Here is a 14,419-nt window from a genome sequence, read left to right as displayed (position 1 = left end):
CTCCCCAGTTCCCAGGTGTTTTTTCCTCCTTGCCTTTCCCAACGTGTCCACACGTGTCATATGCTGTTTCCACTTTCTCCCTTTCATCTCCGCCGCCGACGAACCAGGACGCCTGACACAATGGGATGGAGGAGGTAAAAGGTTTTTATAGAACTGAACTGTCCCGAATATCCCAGACGTTCAAGTTTCTCACAGTTTCACAGTCAGCTAGAAAAAAAATATCAAGTCATGACCAGTGGTCTGTTTTCTATTTCATGGTGTTGACACCAATATGGCCTCCTATCGCCTGTTCCTTTGTTTTTGTTCTGTTGTTCCGTCTGCATGTTTGTTAAGTTTTCCTTCTTAAGATCTATTGATTTGTTTCCCCTTTGTGACTTAAGGGGGTGGGATATCTTTGCTCTTCTTTTTTGTAAATGTTCATCCGTATCGACAGTTTACTGTCCACACCTAGCTACGCCGCTTTATCAAATTCACCACGGCTGCATTTCCCTTCTGGGTGGGTGCCTGATCCTGATTTTTGTCATGAAAGGCGGACCCCGCCACCAGCGATGGAAGCAGCACAGAGAGGAGAACATGCGGAACACAAACGCATTGATGGGCTGTCTCACATCAAGTGTCATCCGAACAATCTAATACGGGATTTTTATTTATATCAAAATTATCTCACAAATTGCCATTTTAAGTTATCGCCCTCTCTCTGCATGTGTGTGAGAATGTGTGTATAGACTGCATCCATCCATCCATCCACCCCATTAATCCAGTTGTTGGAGAACACGTTGGAGCCTGTTTGAGTGTATCAACATCTTATGCCCCTTTCCCTCTCAGCTCTCTGAAAATTACGAGTGTTGAAACAGACTTAAATGACTTTGAATTCTCCCGAGCCCCCTAACCCCTGGGAACGTACCTGTTCCAGCAGGCCTCAAACATACAGGTGCCTCATTTCAAAAGATCTACCTCCGCTACCCCGCCTCCGCACCCCCACCCCCACCCCCACCTCCCTCTCCGTCTCCACTTCTTTCTCTCTCATTCTCTCGCTCTCTCATCTCGCCCTCATGGCTGCAACTCTACTCCTCCACCGAAATACAGGCCTATTGAAATAACTCCCTCTGGTCTATTCTGCACTTCAAAGTCAACTTTCACCCTGAAGCCAGATGGGAGGGGCCGTCCGACCAGGAAAGGACCCTACCCCTGAATAGCTGCAACTTCAAAGCGTGCAAATATTTAGTCGTGAGGTCTTTGGAAGAGCAGAGAAACACCTAATTACAAAGGAAAACTGTGTCATTCTGGATAACACAGGCACATACCGACCTTGAGGGTAGAATAGTTGTGCTGACGTAACCTTAAAACATGTAGAACAATGCAGAAAAAAGCCCAAAAGAATGAGGGAGGTTAGCTCCAGAAACACCCTTTAGTTTTTATACCTTCTGCTGAACTGTAACGCAGTTCTATGAATCTGTGATTTAGAATAAGGATTAGATGAAAGAATGCAACATTGTACAAGTGTTGGTACTTTGGGTCACACTGTTCTCCTCCTATAGCCTACATAATGGTAGAGTATGAGGAATGTTTTGCCAGTGTCCTGCTGAATGGTTTCATCATTCATGTTTCTTGTGCCTTTCTAGTTACACGTTGTGAGATTATTCTTCCGAAAATGTCCACATTCATTCTCTTACTTATGCCGGTGCCATCTACACAACAGCATCCCGATATTGGAGTGTTTGTAGGTTCCTGGCTGAAACTTTAGAATGCAACAAGTTCTCAGCATGAAACTCAAAGCAGAAATCTTCATTTCAGTCCCCTGCCGGGCTGGCTTTTGGGGTGACATCATCGCCAGCCTGCAACATTCCTGAGTTCCCGGGTCCCTCTGGAGTCAGTGATCAACAGCGTGGTGTGTGTCTTCACCAGGGAAGCATCTCACATGATCCGGGGTGGGGGGGTGGCAGGGCCCCTAATTGCTTTATGTAATAATACGCTGCACTGATGCGCCCTTTGGGAGCCATGAATGTAAACGCTCCCCTTCCCCATCATCTCCTTTCTTCATTAAAACTGAACGTCAGCAATACTCCAACAATGGGACAATTCACTCGGACCAGAGGACTAGCTGGCAAATCCGGTGTTGCGCCAAGGGACAGATCATATGCTTTTGAATGTCTTCTTTCAGTATTAATAGTAACCCACTCAGGGACTCAAGCACAGAAGAAACGGAGGTGATGGTGGGATATAATGGTGGACAGAAAGCACGAGTGGAGAAAAAAAAAACACACCCAAGTGTGCAGACATTTATGTTTATTTCTCCTTTCCATCTCACACTTCAGTTCAGCAATAAAAATAACATTATCTCCAAAGACAAACACACGGGTAAGATGTTCCAAAATGCAAGCGGCCGAGCCAGGTCCGATTCTTCAAAGTCCCTCTTGTCCTCGACACCCGTCTACCCAAACAAGCCGACAGACGATTCTCCTCATGGTGATGGTCTGAGTTTACACAGGAACTGAGGAGCGTTTGGAGAAGATCCACAGCTGTGTTGCGTATCACTGCTGTCCAATGAAAACCAACGTATCGCTGGAATAGAATCGACAGGAGGGCTTTTATTTTCACAATTTGTTTTGTCATTGACGGCATTTGATACATGCGAAACAGATTTTACGGCATAAGGAAATGCTTAAATGACCATCTCAACTGACCTATATACTTCATATGCCGATACTAGTCAGCCATGTGGCAAACAATGTCATAAATCTCACAACAGAACTCATTGACATGTAACATTTAAAACAATAAAGCAAATAAATATAAAATAATATTTTTTTCTGCAGAGCCCATTCAATTTCTTCGAGGGCTCTTAGGGGGACGCTGACCCCAGTTTGGAAACCCCTGGTCTACGCCATCCCTGTGAGAAGTTCCTCCGGGGGCATGTGTTACTTCCTACCACCAGCAGAGGACAGAATTACTTTAAAAGCTGTGGTTTCCAATAAGTGGACGACAGTGATTGGACCTGGTTGTCCAAACATGTGTCCTCGTCCCTCAGTGGGAGGACGGCGTGCGTCCTCCTCAGTGCATGGTCGTCTCTCAGCGCAGCTTGACCACAACGGCTTCCTTTATCGGCCAGAATGCACACACGCTTGTGAATTGATTAGTGCCTGACATGTTTGCTGTAATTCATGTGATGATATGATGGTTGGCGTCGGAGCGGAGGGTCTGCCACAGTGCAGTGTCCCCAGAACATGCCAGGACACAGAGCACTTCTGGAGGGATGATGTTGCAACCATGTTGAACTGTGGTTCTTTCCAATAAGACACCAACCCGATATCCCATTAGAAAATAAAGTACTGCATTGTACCTTTAGGGTTACAACTTACCCGTAAATTACAAATGTTTACCCTTGTTGAGGTACAAAATTGGGATGGGAAGGACCCTCAATTTGATATGCATTGTGTTGCGGATCCAGTCTGATAATGTTTCGTCACTTCACTGTTAGGTCTCATTTAGTGTCTCTAGTTATGGGGATAACAGTGAAACTGGGATCCAAGCCATCATTATTGTACATTCTACCAGTGATGCTAATGTCTTGTAAAAAAAATGTATGGCAAAGTTTAACCCTCAATCATTTTGCAGGGGGACCCCTTGGAACCTTTTGTAAGGATCCCTGGAGGGTCCCTAGACCCCACATTGGGAACTGGTGAGAGCACTGCTCGTGTGGTAAGCTCTTGTACCCCTGAGGGTGCAATGCTGTACTTCATTTTATAGGAGTTTACTCGTTCATAATCATTAATTGAAGATATTTGGATCTGTATTAACTGTGTGTGTGTGAGAGAGTATTTGTATATCTAACAGAAAGAGAGAGAGATAGGACGTGTGTGTGTGTGTGTGTGTGTGTGTGTGTGTGTGTGTGTGTGTGTGTGTGTGTGTGTGTGTGTGTGTGTGTGTGTGTGTGTGTGTGTGTGTGTGTGTGTGTGTGTGTGTTATGAGACAGATAGCCCATGTGGTGTGGATCAGGATTCATAAACTGAATGGCGTCATTCGGTACATTGTGATCTGTAAATTACTGTCAATGCCCGAGGCGCTCAAAAACTCTTCTCTGGTTTCTGCTTAACTCCTTTGAATTGCCCCCCCCCCTCCCCACACACACTTTTGAGTCCGAACACATGTTGACCATCACGCTTTCTTCCAAAAGCCCGCTGCATTCTTGACCTAAACAGGCCTCACAGTTGGTTTTGATGATCGCGCTGCCACACAGCTGACAGCAAGTTGAAACCCTGTTTTCTGGCCTTTGAACACGACCGTGAAGAGATGATCCTGTTAATATACATACGCATTAGAAAACGCAGCGCACTGTCTTTACAAGAGGAAAGGGTTCCCTTTTTTTCCACATGAGGGACTCACTTTTTTGGAGCTTCACAGGTGGCTTCGCAGCTGATAACCACTGTATCCAGAGGATGACTGGTCAAAAACAGTTGTGATTATTTACTCGTTATAAAGATGAAAGATGAATCGCTTCAATAGCGTTGAGATGTTGGAGTCAAGATTCAAGATTCAAGAGGTTATTTGTCACATACATACACATACCTTCATACATAAATACAGGGAAATGTCGTGACACCCGGTGATTACGCACAATAAGCTCTATAAGCTCTAAAAATACTAAAATGTGCATAATCGACACAAGGTGCTCGCACAGGCGGCCGCAAGGGGCAGCACCACAATCGCGATTCCGGATTCTATAACTATATAATGGTATTAATTGTCTGTGTTGAAGTAAATATACATTTAAATCCTTCTAAATGAAACGTACCTTAACTAACCTCCAGTACATCAATAGTGAAATGTGTGTTTTTGGTCATTTTGCAGGAACTAGGCTTGTTGCTTCTCCCTGCAGCCATGCATGGAGCTACAGTAACACAGCTACAATGCAGCCTGTCACCGGCTTGGTATAGCGGACACGCTGGGATGGAACTGGTGTTGACCTTGTCGTCTGAATCCGGGTGAGATAGACAAAAAGTTAATTTCCCCCGAAAACACTATTCTATCTAAACCAGCGACTGGACTAGACGGCACTGCTCCATCGCCAGGGTTGAACGTCATTCTATTATTCAGGAAGAAAAGTCATCCTCGCGTTCAGTGCCTTCACTCGCATGGTACAACGGTTCCACACACACCCCGAGCCGTTCTCTTTTACAGGGATGGAAATATAACGTGTTTTTCTGTTTGTCGATTCTTCGCGTGGTCTATCCGCTGAAAGGCGCTGCGCTGTGTCTCTCACAATGTGTGGAGTCTGTCTGGAGAGCGCCTGTGCTGGTCAGAGATGGGGAATTGTCCTTTTTTCCGCTGAAGGGCAGTGTTAACAATTACCTCTTTTTGTCAGATATTGCAGCCAAAGCACAGATATTCCGGGTCGGTGTTGAGAAATTGCATCCTACACGATGACGAATCCGAGCACAAGTGGACGTAGTGATGAGGAAAATGACTGGAGCCTGTAAGTCGTTTGCTTAAAAAAGACTGGTAATTACTCACCGCGTCGTGTGTATTTGGGGGAACACAATCTGTTTCTTTTGACATTGGTTATAACAGATCGTTAAATAGTGAATGAACGCGCCCTTTCTATTTTGTGCACACAATAGTGGTGATTGCACAGTTGGCCAAAGGACGTGCAGCGTAGGAGCACGACGGAGAGGGTTCACGGTGACTGTCTCTGGAATCTGGAATCTGGATTTATTATGGAATGTTTACATTATGGCCGGTATCAGAACTCAAAGCTGCAGAGTATAATATCTAATCTAATCTACTATCAAACGACTAGTAGATATCTAGAAACTAGTGTGACTAGTAAATACCTAGTAACTAGCGCGATAGTAGATAACTAGAAACTAGTGTCACTAGTAAATAACTAGTAATGAGTGTGACTAGTAGATAACTAGAAACGAGTGTGTCGAGTAAGTAACTAGTAACTAGTGCAACTAGTAGATAACTAGAAACTAGTTTGACTAGTAAATAATTAGTAGCTAGTGCGACTAGGAGATGACTAGTAACTAGTGTGACTAGTAAATAACTAGTAACTAGTGTGACTAGTAAATAATTAGTAATTAGTGTGACTAGTGGAAAACTACCAACTAGTGGGAATAGTAATTAACTACTTACTAGTGTGACTAGTAAATCACTGGTAACTAGTACGGCTAGTAAATAACTAGGAACTGGTGCGACTGTTAGATGACTAGTAACTAATGTGACTATTAAATAACTAGTAACTAGTGTGACTAGTAGATAACTAGTAACAAGTATGACAAGTAAATAGCTAGTAACTAGTGTGGCTAGTAATCAACTAGTAACTAGTGTGGCTAGTAAATCAGGCTAGCCGTACTCCTAAACAAATGTACTATTGGATCTTGCGTGAAAAGGGTGATATGTGATGATGTGCCGTGGCGCACTCTTCTGAGGGTTCAAATCACTCAAATCAAGCCAAAATATGTTGATTCCAAAATGATCTTTTATCTTGTCAAGAAACTAGTTCAAGTTCAAGTTCAAGTTCAGTAGTTAACTGTAGATTTGTAGTGCAGTGTGGAGGTGTTAGACTGAACGGATGTCAAACGCCACGACTTTTATCTTCAAAATGTTGGATAATGAAAATCATAAAAAAAGAGTTTTCAGTTGTTTTTGTGTCCTGGTACCGTCTCTGCTGCTTATCTCTGAGGCGGGATGTTGCAAGTCCAAGTGTTTATGAGGTGCTGACCTCCGGGTAAACACATCGAAGGTTTTTACGCCCAGCCTATTGGACTTCATAACTTTATTATTTCTGTTTCACATATAGAAGTAAAAATGTTAATAAAAAAATTATGTTGGCCAGGACGATTAAGTGTTTGCCAAAGTATTTGTTTTTAAGAGTGATTTATTAGCAGTTCAATGAACAGCCTGGTTACTTCAGTAAAGCACCAAAACCCTGGTACCGAGTATAAATGAATTCTACTTCATTAAAAATATGTAACTACTTGCCCTTAAATGTACTTGTTGTATTAAAGGTCAAAGTACTTGTCATATCCGGTGCCCTGCTATAACAGCACTATGGTATAGTGTGTCCGCCCACATATATAAATATAATATTTCCTGTTTTTCATTTTAGAAATGAAGGACAGTAGGAATGTACAGATATATATTTTTCAATTTGACATGATTGAACAAGAGGAGTATTTTATCGGCACAATAAACACAGGGTGAGCTAACATTATCCTAATATTACAATAGAAATGGAATTACACAAACAATCAATACAAATGTAAAAAATAATAATTAAGTAAGTAGTATACAAATAACAACAAATATAACGGGGGAAGCAGGACATCTTCATCTTCATCTTCATCTTCGTCTTCAGACGCTCAGATGGATTTTAAGGATTTGAACATTTTGCCCGGTTAAATAGTGACGTTGGTGGGGGGGTGGTATATATTTAAGGTGGAGCCAGAGTTGACTAAAATGGTTCAGATATACCATGAGCGCGTGTTCCATGGAAATGTGTGACCTGACAAAATACATGTCAATACATGTCAAGCAACAAGGCACACTCCTAAACATGAAAAATGTAATGAAATGAAATACAATAAGAAACAGGCCGCATTAAATTGAAATGCAGCGTAGTATGTAACTGACAAAGTATATAATGGTGCAGTACGTAACTGACAAAGCAGTTCCATTCCTTATGAATTACTTTCATTCGTCCTTTGGTTGTCTTGTTTGCTGATTTTCTATAGTAGCTTCAACAAGGTTAGTGGCTGCGTGGCTGTTTGGTAGATCTGAAAGAGAAAATTACTTTTTGCTTTTGTGTATTACACAAAATAATTGGGTTAATAGAATAATAAGAACAGCAACAACAACAACAACAACCTTTAATTCTCTACCAGCTTTTATACACAACATGCAACTCAAATGGCTTATGTAATAATAATAATAATATTTCTCTTAATAATAATAATAATAATAATAATAATAACAATACCGGTGATAATAATAATAAATATAACTGCAGGCTGCAATTCACAGGGTACAGTTTAGTCGTGTTAGGTACATATTACAGTTTTCCGTGGTTCAGTAAAACAGATCGTTTTGTACCGACACACGTTTTATACCGACGTAACCGGACCGGTTACGTCACTGAATGTTCCTATTATATCATTTAGTCCTTGGCGTGGGGTAGGAGCAAGAAATGTCTCAAGAACGCTGTGTTAACAGTTACGATCGTTCCTGGATCATGCAGCGCGGACAGAGAACGGACGGTTCCTCTGTTCTAAGAGTTTAAAGAACTTCCTGCGGTACGAAAACGCCTTCCCCTGACCGATTCTAGTTTTCAGAGTTTTGTAAAACACAGCACAAGTCACAGTTTTCCGAGTTGCCATTAAACTCAACGTCAGCTCCAGTTGTCTGTCCATGCGTAGCAAAGGACGCAGTCCCCAGGGCGTAGGTCCTGGATGTGAATGGGTTACAAGAGGCAAAGCTTGGACGAATGATGATGTCACAAAGCGCCCCGCTCCTCAAACTAATCAAAACGCTGCAACGTTCTTGTATTTCCGGTAAAATTGCAACAGTTTTTCCACCCGTTTCTGCTCCAAATGTACATTGATATCGTTTAAATTCAAACGACAAGACGTCTGAAACGTCCGGGTTCTGACGAGACCCCCACCGCGTCTGTGTGTACTGCGGTTGTCGTGTTCCAGATACTTTTAACCCAAAAAACGCCAAGAACATTAAAAATAGGGCTGGAACCCCATCGCAATTGCTCGTATTTTTATTATTTTTATTATAATAATAAAAAAAACCTAATAATAATAAAAATAATTATAATAATAATAATAACAATTATAGTAGTAGAAGTAATAATAAAATAATAGTATTAATAATCATTTTTTAAATAGTAGTAATATTTGGACAGAGCATGCCTCCGCGCCTCCTTAACAGAGAGCAGCGGAGAGGCGGTGGGCGGGGCCAAGGCCTCTGGCAGGGGGTGGGGTCACGTGTCTGGAGATCAAAGCAGATCCGCCTTGTGGGGGGGCGGGGGCGGGGCTGGGGGCGGGGCCGGGCGGGGCCGGGGGCGGAGCCGGGGGCGGGGCCGGGGCGACTCCGCTCCTTTCCCTCCGACTCGTTCCCGCGTCGCTCGCTCGCCTTGCAGCGTAAAGAGTCGTCCGTGTTTCCCGGTCGCTCGGTCGGTCGCTCGGTCGGTCGCTCGGTCGGGCCGTGAACGGAAACCCCCACGACGGGGAGCGTTCACCCGTTGAATCCTGTCAAATGCTGTCGTGCGGGCGGGAGGTGTCGCTCCCTCGATATGTTCTTCTCAGATAAATGCAAAGTTATTCATCACAAAAAACCCAAAAAACCTTTATCTATTGATTTGTGTATTTATATGACTTCCTATGTGTTCTTTTGGGGGTTTTCAAGCGGCCCAGTGTTTTCTCGCCGATTACCTTCACTATTTCATTTCTTTTGTCTGAGTGACTCCCGGCGCCCGAGTCGCTGACGAAACGCGTTCGACGGGAACGAATCAGCCGCGCGTCTCGCATCACTAGAGAGAGAGAGGGAGCGAGAGAGAGAAGCAGACAGACAGACAGGCAGGCAGGCAGACAGGCAGGCAGACAGACAGGCAGAGGTGTAGTAGCCGCTCTGCAGCGCCAGTCTCTCGGTTTGTTTTCCTCCTTTTGACGCATCGAGCTCCGGACCCGCATCCACCCAGATCCAGCCTTTCGGAAATTATGTCCCGGTCGCCGGCGCACATCCAGCCGGCAAGATGATGACGATCCCACCGCGGAGAGGCTCCCCGGACCCGGCGCTCCCGCTCCCGCTCCGGCTCCCGGCGCTCCGGGTCCCGGCCGCCCCGGCGCTCCTGGCGCTGCTGGTGCTCGCCGCCTCGCTGGGCGGCGGCGGCGTGTGCGCCAAGGACACGGCGTTCGTGGAGGTGGTGCTGTTCGAGTCCAGCGCTAGCGGGGACTACACCACATACACCACCGGCCTGCAGGGACGCTTCTCCCGGGCCGGGGCCACGATCAGCGCCGAGGGGGAGATCGTCCAAGTGAGTAGAGGCGCTTCATCTGGTGCGGAGGGGAGGGGAGCGGAGCGGGGTCGATCCCGGTCCTCTTCCCCTTCTCCAAAGTTTCCCTGTGTGTGTGTGTGTGTGTGTGTGTGTGTGTGTGTGTGTGTGTGTGTGTGTGTGTGTGTGTGTGTGTGTGTGTGTGTGTGAGAGAGCGAGAGAGAGAATGTGTGTGTCTGTGTGTACGTGCGTGCGTGCGCGTGGGGATGGTGCGTGCAGCTCACAAGATGGCCCCTATCCTGTGGAATTCATCCACGGTGCGAGCGCTCTGTCCCGCGGGGTGCTAGTCGGTGTCCCGCGGCGTGTTTCAGGATCCGTGCGTGTCCCCCCCCCCCCTTCCCGTGGAAGCGACCCCGAGAGTCCTACCGTGATTGTGGGGCGACAAAGAAAAGCGTGGAAAGTTTCTCCCCGCGCGGCCGTGGATCACCGTGGCTCCACGGGTGGAGATAGATCTCGAGCGTGAAACCTCGGCCCCTGGTGCTGGCATCTCAGCTCCGGTGTGAGCGCATCATTTGGGGGTTTTGTCGCAGAGGTATAAGTTCAGACCTCCACGCTCAGCTCGCATGTCACGTTGTTGTTGCACTGCACTGGGCTGCAGAGTTGGGGTGTCCACACATCCTTTAGAAGAAAGGCTCAAATGGCTTAAATTTAACTCACCGGTGCTGCTTTCGCCGTTAGACTGTACCGAAGTAAAGAAGTAATGGAGTGAATGTTGTGTCTGTTGCCAAGTGCATCTGCTGCACTTGATGGTTCCGCCCAGACAGTCAAGGTTGACTCCAGGGTGTCAGTCTGAAGGTCCCTGAGAAGCCCCTCACAATGTCTCAGAAATACATACGTGGGTATGAATTGGGCTTTGCGAGGCCTCGGTTACAGCGTGAACATTTTGTCTGATTTCATGCATGCGTCTCTCTGTTTCTTCTTCAGAGAGAGTGCAGTTGTCCTGCGTGGGAGTCAACGTCCCCGGCGTTTCAAACCCAGGGCTAATTTCCAATACTTGCCTGTTGGAGACGAACACAGCTCACTTTATGCTCACACTGACCCCGACCCCTGGAGAGATATTCACGGAGACCGTTGTACGTTATCTGTTTGAAGTCCGGTGGTGGGAAAATTGAAATTTATTCAATTTAGATTTATTCCAGTAGCAATTGTATGCAATTCATACCTGATGGCCAGTCCAAAATGACTGAAATCGAGTTAAAATGTGTCTTAAAAATGATGGAAATGAATTCTGATACCTGCAGTGCAGACGCCCTGGATAAAAAAAAAAACACCTGATAGGGAGGGGAGATATATATATATTTTCCATTGTGGCGTTTTTAAAATAGTTTGGATCTTGTCAAAGTTGTAACGTTAAGACATTTACTATCCGAGGAATGCCTCGCAAGCTGCAGCAGAGCTCTGAAAGGTCCGTCTGTTATCTGCACGAAGCAGCGGCTGCACCGGCGTGGCTCAGCGCTGGAGACCAGTCCGCCTTTACCCCCCGAGCACTGGCCTCCACCGGCGGGAGGGCAGACCCAAGACAACCCGGAGTGTTTGGGAAATGCTGACGGAGGGTATCGGAGCCTAATGACCTCCGCCCCGGATGGTTCCCGCACCGTGGCGAAGGGCTGCAGCTTTAGAAACGGCACATGCCAGAGAATCCCCGGCCATACAGTCTCTATTCTAGGTGCACTTCCTTAAACCTTCCTATGCAATGAATCAGCGAGGCAGATCTGTCCCTCCGTGCCATTTGCATGCCTGCATGCGTCGAGTAGATAAACGCCGCCAGAGTAAATGGTGTTCCTAACCTCCCCTCCCGCCCCGAAGGAAGGGTGGTTGATGCACGGCAGCAAAATCCTGAATAAATGAAATCAGCTCCATGTAAACAAATGTACGCGCCTTTTGATTTGCGCAGACAATTATTATTTTGAGAGCAGGAAGATGATGATATGTGGGGTTTCAAAAGAGGGGATATTCAGCACAAAAATGGCCCCTGTTTTATACATAGCAATGTCCATTTGGCGCCACCGTCTCACCACACAGACATGTCGGGCCTCGGCTTTACATCGAAAACCACATCTATTTAGGATTGCTTTCTTTGCTAACATAGCTCCTGACCACTTAGATGCAGCTTGTATTTTGTCGAGCTATAATGAGTGTCAGTCCGTCAGGCACAGCACACGGCCTTCAGTTTCCTGTGTGATTTATGGAAGTCGAAAACAAGAAGGAATGACAACCATACAGCTTCAAAAGTATAATTTCAAACCAGAGACTTATCTTTCAGCGGGGAATCAAGCATTTGTGAAATAGTAATGCACACTGGCCCGGTGGGATGGCGCTGCAGCGTTCTCGCCGACGCAGGGTGGCGTTGGCATCGATTAAAACCTGGAATAATATGTGGGCTGCTGTCCCCCCCCCCCCCCCCCTGCACCTCCGCTGTGCTCTGTCTGCGCTCAGGTCGGGTTCCTCCTCCCGCTCGGTTTGGCCCCTTTGAGGTTTCTAGGCCTTGTAGCGATCCTTCCGGCTGTTTGGACAGCCCCCCCAGGGGACTGCGGCGGTGGACAGACCTCATCAGGTAGGGGGTTGAAGCAGAGGCCGGCCTGGCGCAGCTCCTGAGCAAAAGAGCTAACCGCCGTCACCGCTTTACGCCCCGACTCTCCTCTGCTAATTCCCTAAAGCCAACACAGCGCCGGCGCTGCCTGAAGTGTACGCAAAGTGGCACGCGCGTCTGAGGCCAAAAAAAATAAATTAAGTCAATTTGCTGCTTGCTCTGCTGCGAGGAGGGAGGTGAGGGAGCGGGATGCCAAACCTCAGGGTTCCCGGGCCAGTTCCCTGATTGCTCCAAGTTGACTGGGTAATAGCAAAGTAATCAATGTCTCCTTAAATCACCCTGTCAATGGATTGAAATGACACGGCCATTACCCGGCAATACACGAAGGCAGCTTTAAGAGTGTATTACCGGCATTATGGTTGCTAGGACAACTTCAAGTGGTGACAGCGCTTTGCTGCTAGTTTGCTGGAAGTTGCTGTAATTTAACAAATTGCCGTTTGGCTTCATTCTCCAGTGGTAGTTTGGTGGATTGTCTGGTATCTGGGTAAAGAATATTCACATGGAGCAGCGTTGGCCACACGTTTTCCAATTCCACCTCAGGCAATCGGCACCTGACAACAGCTCCCCGTGTGTCCTGCTGTTTTTTAAGGTCAATTATTCAAATTTCGAGCCTGAGGTTTTCAGGTCTAGCGGCGCTAACACCAATGGATTTCTCTAGATTCCTCCGGTGGATGTATTGGCAGGTGGGGTTGAGGTGTAGCCGCGCACACGCAGTCCCTCGCTGACGTTGAGAGTTTGGTCCTGAAGCGAAGGTATCTGCTGCCGATCACTCCTCATTGTCTTTCTGCCAAATCGTCTCCTGCCGAAGAGGGACAATCTGCGTCGGATTGCGCGAGTAAACAGCTGCCCCTCATTTCCGGCGGGGGGCCCCTGCCGCCGGAGCCCGGGCATGGACGTGGCAGGGCACCAGAGGGGACCAGATGGCGGTCGCAGCGCCTTCGGGGCCGGAGGGAATAATGTGGCTTTCCTGCGTTTCCTCTCAGGAGGGACACGGAGCGTCCCGTCGGAAAAGCGGGTGACGGGATCCACCCCGGCCTCCTTCAAAAAACAACTACAACAGAACAGAAGCTCCGCCCTGGCCCTCCACCCCCGTTGAATCTCCTAGAAACACATTCATGACTTTCAGCTCGGGTGAATGGGCCCCTTACACCGGTTTCATTCTTATACACCTGCATATGACGTGGTGGAACGTTCTGAGTTATTTGAAAATTGTTTGGAGAGTGTAATAATCAATAATTTGCGGTAAATAATCATTACAATCACTTCATGTCTCGCTCTACGATGACCCAAAACTTTTGTCTTTTGTTTTGATGTCTTAACAACTTAAAGTTGACGTTGAAACGCGTGATCACCTGCTTGTACGTCACACAAATATGAGTTCCTGTTGTTGCGTCACATGGATAACAGCGTCAGACAAGACGACAGCGTCACGCGTGTGGAGGCTGTTTTCCATCCCAGTTGTGTAGGACGGCGGCCGCAGGGCATCGCACATTTGGGATTCTAGCAACACCCTGTCGGAGCCGAACTTGAGGACCGAAGATAATATGAAAACACCCTGGTATTCCCACAGGAGTCTCAGTCTCGTCAGGACTCATCGCCAGAGTTTCTGACCCTCTAACCCTGAGGACATTTCCTCACGACTCCCTTTAAGACGGTGGAAAAATGTCCTGGGACTCCAACATCCAAGTGGAAGTCCTGTGGTTTATACCAGGTATTGGTGAGCCATTTAAAATTTTTTATTTTATTTATTTTTATTATTATTTTTTTTT

At 46.6% G+C, this 14,419-nt stretch overlaps 1 protein-coding gene across 1 annotated transcript in view; it reads left to right on the top strand.

Moving 5' to 3' along the window:
• The first annotated feature begins 9,621 nt into the window (after positions 1–9,621).
• znrf3 (zinc and ring finger 3) overlaps positions 9,622–14,419 on the top strand; it is a 62,569-nt gene continuing 57,771 nt past the window's right edge. Inside the window, exon 1 of the mRNA XM_080004506.1 lies at positions 9,622–10,042. Coding sequence (XP_079860632.1) covers positions 9,761–10,042 — 282 coding nt within the window. The 5' untranslated portion in view covers positions 9,622–9,760. The remainder of the gene's footprint in view (positions 10,043–14,419) is intronic.

This window comes from Zeus faber, assembly GCF_960531495.2.
Source record: "Zeus faber genome assembly, chromosome: 7".
NCBI lineage: Eukaryota > Metazoa > Chordata > Actinopteri > Zeiformes > Zeidae > Zeus > Zeus faber.
Note: the sequence above shows the minus strand (reverse complement) of the source record. Positions and strands in the feature narration are given on the sequence as shown.